The 11,977-nt window shown below is 38.6% G+C and overlaps 1 protein-coding gene across 1 annotated transcript in view; it reads left to right on the forward strand.

Moving 5' to 3' along the window:
* The window catches only part of LOC129820144 (potassium voltage-gated channel subfamily H member 8-like), a 91,173-nt gene extending 79,594 nt beyond the window's left edge, over window positions 1-11,579 (forward strand). Inside the window, exon 16 of the mRNA XM_055877067.1 lies at window positions 10,486-11,579. Within this exon, the coding sequence (XP_055733042.1) occupies window positions 10,486-11,085 (600 nt within the window). The 3' untranslated portion in view covers window positions 11,086-11,579. The remainder of the gene's footprint in view (window positions 1-10,485) is intronic.
* The last annotated feature ends 398 nt before the right edge of the window (window positions 11,580-11,977 follow it).

Here is an 11,977-nt window from a genome sequence, read left to right on the forward strand (position 1 = left end):
GACTATATAGCTAAGAGTTGACATGACTATATGGCTAAGAGTTGACATGACTATATGGCTAAGAGTTGACATGACTATATGGCTAAGATTTGACATAACTAAATGGCTAATTGTTGACATGACTATATGGCTAATTGTTTACATGACTATATGGCTAAGATTTGACATAACTAAATGGCTAATTGTTGACATGACTATATGGCTAATTGTTGACATGACTATGTGGCTAAGAGTTGACATGACTATATGGCTAAGAGTTGACATAACTATATGGCTAAGAGTTGACATGACTATATGGCTAAGAGTTGACATGACTATATGGCTAATTGTTGACATGACTATATGGCTAAGAGTTGACATGACTATATGGCTAATTGTTGACATGACTATATGGCTAATTGTTGACATGACTATATGGCTAAGAGTTGACATGACTATATGGCTAAGAGTTGACATGACTATATGGCTAAGAGTTGACGTGACTATATGGCTAAGAGTTGACGTGACTATATGGCTAAGAGTTGACATGACTATATGGCTAAGAGTTGACGTGACTATATGGCTAAGAGTTGACGTGACTATATGGCTAAGAGTTGACATGACTATATGGCTAATTGTTGACATGACTATATGGCTAAGAGTTGACATGACTATATGGCTAAGAGTTGACTTGACTATATGGCTAAGAGTTGACATAACTATATGGCTAATTGTTGACATGACTATATGGCTAAGTGTTTACATGACTATATAGCTAAGAGTTGACATGACTATATGGCTAAGAGTTGACATGACTATATGGCTAAGTGTTGACATGACTATATGGCTAAGAGTTGACTTGACTATATGGCTAAGAGTTGACATGACTATATGGCTAAGAGTTGACATGACTATATGGCTAAGAGTTGACATGACTATATGGCTAAGAGTTGACATGACTATATGGCTAAGAGTTGACGTGACTATATGGCTAAGAGTTGACGTGACTATATGGCTAAGAGTTGACATGACTATATGGCTAAGAGTTGACGTGACTATATGGCTAAGAGTTGACGTGACTATATGGCTAAGAGTTGACATGACTATATGGCTAATTGTTGACATGACTATATGGCTAAGAGTTGACATGACTATATGGCTAAGAGTTGACTTGACTATATGGCTAAGAGTTGACATAACTATATGGCTAATTGTTGACATGACTATATGGCTAAGTGTTTACATGACTATATAGCTAAGAGTTGACATGACTATATGGCTAAGAGTTGACATGACTATATGGCTAAGTGTTGACATGACTATATGGCTAAGAGTTGACTTGACTATATGGCTAAGAGTTGACATGACTATATGGCTAAGAGTTGACATGACTATATGGCTAAGAGTTGACATGACTATATGGCTAAGAGTTGACATGACTATATGGCTAAGTGTTGACATGACTATATGGCTAAGAGTTGACATGACTATATGGCTAAGTGTTGACATGACTATATGGCTAAGAGTTGACTTGACTATATGGCTAAGAGTTGACATGACTATATGGCTAAGAGTTGACATGACTATATGGCTAAGAGTTGACATGACTATATGGCTAAGAGTTGACATGACTATATGGCTAAGTGTTGACATGACTATATGGCTAAGAGTTGACATGACTATATGGCTAATTGTTGACATAACTATATGGCTAAGATTTGACATAACTAAATGGCTAATTGTTGACATGACTATATGGCTAATTGTTGACATGACTATATGGCTAAGATTTGACATAACTAAATGGCTAATTGTTGACATGACTATATGGCTAATTGTTTACATGACTATATGGCTAAGATTTGACATAACTAAATGGCTAATTGTTGACATGACTATATGGCTAATTGTTGACATGACTATGTGGCTAAGAGTTGACATGACTATATGGCTAAGAGTTGACATAACTATATGGCTAAGTGTTGACATGACTATATGGCTAAGAGTTGACATGACTATATGGCTAATTGTTGACATGACTATATGGCTAAGAGTTGACATGACTATAAGGCTAATTGTTGACATGACTATATGGCTAAGATTTGACATAACTGAATGGCTAATTGTTGACATGACTATATGGCTAATTGTTGACATGACTATATGGCTAAGATTTGACATAACTAAATGGCTAATTGTTGACATGACTATATGGCTAATTGTTTACATGACTATGTGGCTAAGATTTGACATAACTAAATGGCTAATTGTTGACATGACTATATGGCTAATTGTTGACATGACTATGTGGCTAAGAGTTGACATGACTATATGGCTAAGAGTTGACATAACTATATGGCTAAGAGTTGACATGACTATATGGCTAATTGTTGACATGACTATATGGCTAAGTGTTGACATGACTATATGGCTAAGAGTTGACATGACTATATGGCTAATTGTTGACATGACTATATGGCTAATTGTTGACATGACTATATGGCTAAGAGTTGACATGACTATATGGCTAAGAGTTGACATGACTATATGGCTAAGAGTTGACGTGACTATATGGCTAAGAGTTGACGTGACTATATGGCTAAGAGTTGACATGACTATATGGCTAATTGTTGACATGACTATATGGCTAAGAGTTGACATGACTATATGGCTAAGAGTTGACGTGACTATATGGCTAAGAGTTGACATGACTATATGGCTAAGAGTTGACATGACTATATGGCTAAGAGTTGACATGACTATATGGCTAAGAGTTGACATGACTATATGGCTAAGAGTTGACTTGACTATATGGCTAAGAGTTGACATAACTATATGGCTAATTGTTGACATGACTATATGGCTAAGTGTTTGCATGACTATATAGCTAAGAGTTGACATGACTATATGGCTAAGAGTTGACATGACTATATGGCTAAGAGTTGACATGACTATATGGCTAAGATTTGACATAACTAAATGGCTAATTGTTGACATGACTATATGGCTAATTGTTTACATGACTATATGGCTAAGATTTGACATAACTAAATGGCTAATTGTTGACATGACTATATGGCTAATTGTTGACATGACTATGTGGCTAAGAGTTGACATGACTATATGGCTAAGAGTTGACATAACTATATGGCTAAGAGTTGACATGACTATATGGCTAAGAGTTGACATGACTATATGGCTAATTGTTGACATGACTATATGGCTAAGTGTTGACATGACTATATGGCTAAGAGTTGACATGACTATATGGCTAATTGTTGACATGACTATATGGCTAATTGTTGACATGACTATATGGCTAAGAGTTGACATGACTATATGGCTAAGAGTTGACATGACTATATGGCTAAGAGTTGACGTGACTATATGGCTAAGAGTTGACGTGACTATATGGCTAAGAGTTGACATGACTATATGGCTAAGAGTTGACGTGACTATATGGCTAAGAGTTGACGTGACTATATGGCTAAGAGTTGACATGACTATATGGCTAATTGTTGACATGACTATATGGCTAAGAGTTGACATGACTATATGGCTAAGAGTTGACTTGACTATATGGCTAAGAGTTGACATAACTATATGGCTAATTGTTGACATGACTATATGGCTAAGAGTTGACATGACTATATGGCTAAGTGTTGACATGACTATATGGCTAAGATTTGACATAACTAAATGGCTAATTGTTGACATGACTATATGGCTAATTGTTGACATGACTATATGGCTAAGATTTGACATAACTAAATGGCTAATTGTTGACATGACTATATGGCTAATTGTTTACATGACTATATGGCTAAGATTTGACATAACTAAATGGCTAATTGTTGACATGACTATATGGCTAATTGTTGACATGACTATGTGGCTAAGAGTTGACATGACTATATGGCTAAGAGTTGACATAACTATATGGCTAAGAGTTGACATGACTATATGGCTAAGAGTTGACATGACTATATGGCTAAGTGTTGACATGACTATATGGCTAAGAGTTGACATGACTATATGGCTAATTGTTGACATGACTATATGGCTAAGATTTGACATAACTAAATGGCTAATTGTTGACATGACTATATGGCTAATTGTTGACATGACTATATGGCTAAGATTTGACATAACTAAATGGCTAATTGTTGACATGACTATATGGCTAATTGTTTACATGACTATGTGGCTAAGATTTGACATAACTAAATGGCTAATTGTTGACATGACTATATGGCTAATTGTTGACATGACTATGTGGCTAAGAGTTGACATGACTATATGGCTAAGAGTTGACATAACTATATGGCTAAGAGTTGACATGACTATATGGCTAATTGTTGACATGACTATATGGCTAAGTGTTGACATGACTATATGGCTAAGAGTTGACATGACTATATGGCTAATTGTTGACATGACTATATGGCTAATTGTTGACATGACTATATGGCTAAGAGTTGACATGACTATATGGCTAAGAGTTGACGTGACTATATGGCTAAGAGTTGACGTGACTATATGGCTAAGAGTTGACGTGACTATATGGCTAAGAGTTGACATGACTATATGGCTAATTGTTGACATGACTATATGGCTAAGAGTTGACATGACTATATGGCTAAGAGTTGACTTGACTATATGGCTAAGAGTTGACATGACTATATGGCTAAGAGTTGACATGACTATATGGCTAAGAGTTGACATGACTATATGGCTAAGAGTTGACATGACTATATGGCTAAGAGTTGACATGACTATATGGCTAAGAGTTGACATGACTATATGGCTAAGAGTTGACATGACTATATGGCTAAGAGTTGACATGACTATATGGCTAAGTGTTGACATGACTATATGGCTAAGAGTTGACATGACTATATGGCTAAGTGTTGACATGACTATATGGCTAAGAGTTGACTTGACTATATGGCTAAGAGTTGACATGACTATATGGCTAAGAGTTGACATGACTATATGGCTAAGAGTTGACATGACTATATGGCTAAGAGTTGACATGACTATATGGCTAAGTGTTGACATGACTATATGGCTAAGAGTTGACATGACTATATGGCTAATTGTTGACATGACTATATGGCTAAGATTTGACATAACTAAATGGCTAATTGTTGACATGACTATATGGCTAATTGTTGACATGACTATATGGCTAAGATTTGACATAACTAAATGGCTAATTGTTGACATGACTATATGGCTAATTGTTTACATGACTATATGGCTAAGATTTGACATAACTAAATGGCTAATTGTTGACATGAGTATATGGCTAATTGTTGACATGACTATGTGGCTAAGAGTTGACATGACTATATGGCTAAGATTTGACATAACTAAATGGCTAATTGTTGACATGAGTATATGGCTAATTGTTGACATGACTATGTGGCTAAGAGTTGACATGACTATATGGCTAAGAGTTGACATAACTATATGGCTAAGAGTTGACATGACTATATGGCTAAGAGTTGACATGACTATATGGCTAATTGTTGACATGACTATATGGCTAAGTGTTGACATGACTATATGGCTAAGAGTTGACATGACTATATGGCTAATTGTTGACATGACTATATGGCTAATTGTTGACATGACTATATGGCTAAGAGTTGACATGACTATATGGCTAAGAGTTGACATGACTATATGGCTAAGAGTTGACGTGACTATATGGCTAAGAGTTGACGTGACTATATGGCTAAGAGTTGACATGACTATATGGCTAATTGTTGACAGGACTATATGGCTAAGAGTTGACATGACTATATGGCTAAGAGTTGACTTGACTATATGGCTAAGAGTTGACATAACTATATGGCTAATTGTTGACATGACTATATGGCTAAGTGTTTACATGACTATATAGCTAAGAGTTGACATGACTATATGGCTAAGAGTTGACATGACTATATGGCTAAGAGTTGACATGACTATATGGCTAAGATTTGACATAACTAAATGGCTAATTGTTGACATGACTATATGGCTAATTGTTTACATGACTATATGGCTAACATTTGACATAACTAAATGGCTAATTGTTGACATGACTATATGGCTAATTGTTGACATGACTATGTGGCTAAGAGTTGACATGACTATATGGCTAAGAGTTTACATAACTATATGGCTAAGAGTTGACATGACTATATGGCTAAGAGTTGACATGACTATATGGCTAATTGTTGACATGACTATATGGCTAAGTGTTGACATGACTATATGGCTAAGAGTTGACATGACTATATGGCTAATTGTTGACATGACTATATGGCTAATTGTTGACATGACTATATGGCTAAGAGTTGACATGACTATATGGCTAAGAGTTGACATGACTATATGGCTAAGAGTTGACGTGACTATATGGCTAAGAGTTGACGTGACTATATGGCTAAGAGTTGACATGACTATATGGCTAAGAGTTGACGTGACTATATGGCTAAGAGTTGACATGACTATATGGCTAAGTGTTGACATGACTATATGGCTAAGAGTTGACTTGACTATATGGCTAAGAGTTGACATGACTATATGGCTAAGAGTTGACATGACTATATGGCTAAGAGTTGACATGACTATATGGCTAAGAGTTGACATGACTATATGGCTAAGAGTTGACATGACTATATGGCTAAGTGTTGACATGACTATATGGCTAAGAGTTGACATGACTATATGGCTAAGTGTTGACATGACTATATGGCTAAGAGTTGACTTGACTATATGGCTAAGAGTTGACATGACTATATGGCTAAGAGTTGACATGACTATATGGCTAAGAGTTGACATGACTATATGGCTAAGAGTTGACATGACTATATGGCTAAGTGTTGACATGACTATATGGCTAAGAGTTGACATGACTATATGGCTAATTGTTTACATGACTATATGGCTAAGATTTGACATAACTAAATGGCTAATTGTTGACATGACTATATGGCTAATTGTTGACATGACTATATGGCTAAGATTTGACATAACTAAATGGCTAATTGTTGACATGACTATATGGCTAATTGTTTACATGACTATATGGCTAAGATTTGACATAACTAAATGGCTAATTGTTGACATGACTATATGGCTAATTGTTGACATGACTATATGGCTAATTGTTGACATGACTATGTGGCTAAGAGTTGACATGACTATATGGCTAAGAGTTGACATAACTATATGGCTAAGAGTTGACATGACTATATGGCTAAGAGTTGACATGACTATATGGCTAAGTGTTGACATGACTATATGGCTAAGAGTTGACATGACTATATGGCTAATTGTTGACATGACTATATGGCTAATTGTTGACATGACTATATGGCTAAGAGTTGACATGACTATATGGCTAAGAGTTGACATGACTATATGGCTAAGAGTTGACGTGACTATATGGCTAAGAGTTGACGTGACTATATGGCTAAGAGTTGACATGACTATATGGCTAATTGTTGACATGACTATATGGCTAAGAGTTGACATGACTATATGGCTAAGAGTTGACTTGACTATATGGCTAAGAGTTGACATAACTATATGGCTAATTGTTGACATGACTATATGGCTAAGTGTTTACATGACTATATAACTAAGAGTTGACATGACTATATGGCTAAGAGTTGACATGACTATATGGCTAAGAGTTGACATGACTATATGGCTAAGATTTGACATAACTAAATGGCTAATTGTTGACATGACTATATGGCTAATTGTTTACATGACTATATGGCTAAGATTTGACATAACTAAATGGCTAATTGTTGACATGACCAAATGGCTAATTGTTGACATGACTATGTGGCTAAGAGTTGACATGACTATATGGCTAAGAGTTGACATAACTATATGGCTAAGAGTTGACATGACTATATGGCTAAGAGTTGACATGACTATATGGCTAATTGTTGACATGACTATATGGCTAAGTGTTGACATGACTATATGGCTAAGAGTTGACATGACTATATGGCTAATTGTTGACATGACTATATGGCTAATTGTTGACATGACTATATGGCTAAGAGTTGACATGACTATAAGGCTAAGAGTTGACATGACTATATGGCTAAGAGTTGACGTGACTATATGGCTAAGAGTTGACGTGACTATATGGCTAAGAGTTGACATGACTATATGGCTAAGAGTTAACGTGACTATATGGCTAAGAGTTGACGTGACTATATGGCTAAGAGTTGACATGACTATATGGCTAATTGTTGACATGACTATATGGCTAAGAGTTTACATGACTATATGGCTAAGAGTTGACTTGACTATATGGCTAAGAGTTGACATAACTATATGGCTAATTGTTGACATGACTATATGGCTAAGTGTTTACATGACTATATAGCTAAGAGTTGACATGACTATATGGCTAAGAGTTGACATGACTATATGGCTAAGAGTTGACATGACTATATGGCTAATTGTTGACATGACTATATGGCTAAGAGTTTACATGACTATATGGCTAAGAGTTGACATGACTATATGGCTAAGAGTTGACATGACTATATGGCTAAGTGTTGACATGACTATATAGCTAAGAGTTGACATGACTATATGGCTAATTGTTGACATGACTATATGGCTAAGATTTGACATAACTAAATGGCTAATTGTTGACATGACTATATGGCTAATTGTTGGCATGACTATATGGCTAAGATTTGACATAACTAAATGGCTAATTGTTGACATGACTATATGGCTAATTGTTGACATGACTATATGGCTAATTGTTGACATGACTATATGGCTAAGAGTTGACATGACTATATGGCTAATTGTTGACATGACTATATGGCTAAGATTTGACATAACTAAATGGCTAATTGTTGACTTGACTATATGGCTAATTGTTGACATGACTATATGGCTAATTGTTGACATGACTATATGGCTAAGAGTTGACATGACTATATGGCTAATTGTTGACATGACTATATGGCTAAGATTTGACATAACTAAATGGCTAATTGTTGACATGACTATATGGCTAATTGTTGACATGACTATATGGCTAAGATTTGACATAACTAAATAGCTAATTGTTGACATGACTATATGGCTAATTGTTGACATAACTATATGGCTAAGAGTTGACATGACTATATGGCTAAGAGTTGACATGACTATATGGCTAATTGTTGACATGACTATATGGCTAAGAGTTGACGTGACTATATGGCTAAGAGTTGACGTGACTATATGGCTAATTGTTGACATGACTATATGGCTAATTGTTGACATGACTATATGGCTAAGAGTTGACGTGACTATATGGCTAATTGTTGACATGACTATATGGCTAAGAGTTGACGTGACTATATGGCTAAGTGTTGACATGACTATATGGCTAAGTGTTGACATGACTATATGGCTAAGAGTTGACATGACTATATGGCTAAGAGTTGACATGACTATATGGCTAAGAGTTGACATGACTATATGGCTAGGTGTTGACATGACTATATGGCTAGGTGTTGACATGACTATATGGCTAAGAGTTGACATGACTATATGGCTAAGTGTTGACATGACTATATGGCTAAGTGTTGACATGACTATATGGCTAAGAGTTGACATGACTCTATGGCTAAGAGTTGACATGACTATATGGCTAAGTTATTGACATGACTATATGGCTAATTGTTGACATGACTATATGGCTAAGAGTTGACTTGACTATATGGCTAAGTTAGTTTGTGCCGTCTAGTGCCAGTATGTCACGGTCATCAGTCAGTTCTCGATGTTTGCATTGGCTTAGCCTGTGTAGATGTATTTACATTCAGTGTCTGGTCCTGATATGTCAAGTTTCATATGGGCAAAGTTCCAACACTTCATGACTTGCCTCTTATTTTATCTGTGCGTAGCATGATCCCCTGTTGAATTGTGTCTAACATGTGGTGACTGCATGCGTGTTGATCTATGTCTGGTTTTGTTAGTGGGGTGTCTAGCAGAATGAATACCTATGTATGCTTTGAGTGACAGAGCCAGCTGGCCTGCTGGCATGGTACCCTTGCTGTGCCCTCTCTCTGTAGGACTACTACTGGCTGAATAGGACTAATCACCTCCAAGCCATCATTTTAATGACCAATTAGACCAGCATCATCATGCTTGGCCAGAATAGCAACCCAAAATTGCTGGCTGGAAATGACCAAATTAATATTGATGACCCGGAATGGTTGAATGGCAGTTTCACTGAGGGTGGCAGATTAAGGCTACATCCAGATTTTCCACCCTTCTCCCAAAGTGTGCACTTTAACACTCCCTGTCATGGTTTAAGCATTGGCTGGAAGGAGTTTCCACCCTTGTTAAATCCATTAGAAGGAATGTGCTCAGTGGTAGAGCTAAAACGTCTGACCCAAAATGCATCATTTGATTTTACTGAGCCCAAATGAATATGGATGACTAAGAGATGTACTGTATGCTCTTGTTTGTTCCCAGGTGAGTTCTCTGGGGAAGGAGGTGACAGAGCTGGGCCGAGTAATGAGGAGTATGGCTCAACTGATGGAGTCCTTCTTCTCCGGACCCCAACTCCTCTATCCTGCACACTGCGTACCTGGACACCATGCGTACCTGTCCCCCCCTTCGCCCCCACCCCACACCAACCACCCACAGTCCTACCCCTCTCAGACTGAACCTCTCTGGCCAGACACCCCCCTCACGACCATATCTTCCTGCACCTCTCCACCCTTTGGCCTGGCCCAGCGGCATCCTGGGATGTTCCATGTGGATCCCGCCCTCACCGCCATTCCACACAGTCCCCAAGATCTCCACTCGGCCCCCTCCCGCCTCTCGCCTCCCTACCCATCCTCCTTCTCCCTCACGGACACCTCCACAGAGCCCCTGTTGCCCTCTTCTCCTGGGATACCCCATTGTGAACGGGGAGGGGGCACTGGGTCCTCCAGGTCGCGGGCACACAGTTTGGAGACCCCACAGCCACCTTGTGACAGGAGAGGAGGAGGAGGGGTCGTTGCGGTCACCCCTCAGAGCTCCAGAAGCCTGCCCCGCCCTGGAGGGAGCTACCAGCACATGGATTTATAGCAGACTGAACTGGACTAAAGAGATACTGTATTGTCTAAAGAGATACTGGACTAAAGAGATACTGTATTGACTAAAGAGATACTGGACTAAAGAGATACTGGACTAAAATAGTGTATGGGACTAACAACCAGGTCCCTATATCAGGGGAGTATACACTGTTACAGGGACACACTCAGATCTCTGATGATGATGATAACCTTTCATTTTCTATCTGTTTCCAAGGCACGTTTTTCTTTTCAAATAGCATGACAAAAGCAGAGGGGCAGTAGGTAGCTTATAGGTAGCTTTACCTTGTATAGACGTTAGCAGATGTTCCAGTAGTGTTCTAGAGGGGTATAGAATCATGAAGGTCACTGTGACTTTGTGTGTTATTCTCTGGAGAAGGCCCTGGGGTCTGGAGGAGTGAGAGGAGGAACAGCAGGACCGCACAATGACAGAGGACGAGGAGGAGGGGACTGGGTCGCATCAGCAATGGAGGGAACAGTGGAGATGCCTGGGTGGATAGGGAGGGAGGGAGGGAGGGAGGGAGGGAGGGAGGGAGGGAGGGAGGGAGGGAGGGAAAAGAGGAGTTGGATGGGGGGTCTTGCTTGCTCTTTCACTCCTTGCTGGCGGGGTTTCAGGTTGGTTGGATTGGAGGAGAGATGAGAGAGAGTGGTGGAGGTGGGGGGATAAGGAAGAGAGAGTGGTGGAGGTGGGGGATGAGGAAGAGAGAGTGGTGGAGGTGGGGGATGAGGAAGAGAGAGTGGTGGAGGTGGAGGGATGAGGAAGAGAGAGGGGTGATAAGGAAGAGAGAGTGGTAGAGGTGGGGGGATGAGGAAGAGAGAGTGGTGGAGGTGGAGGGATGAGGAAGAGAGAGTGGTGGAGGTGGGGGTATGAGGAAGAGAGAGTTCCA

The sequence above is a fragment of the Salvelinus fontinalis genome, chromosome 22, assembly GCF_029448725.1.
Source record: "Salvelinus fontinalis isolate EN_2023a chromosome 22, ASM2944872v1, whole genome shotgun sequence".
Lineage (NCBI taxonomy): Eukaryota > Metazoa > Chordata > Actinopteri > Salmoniformes > Salmonidae > Salvelinus > Salvelinus fontinalis.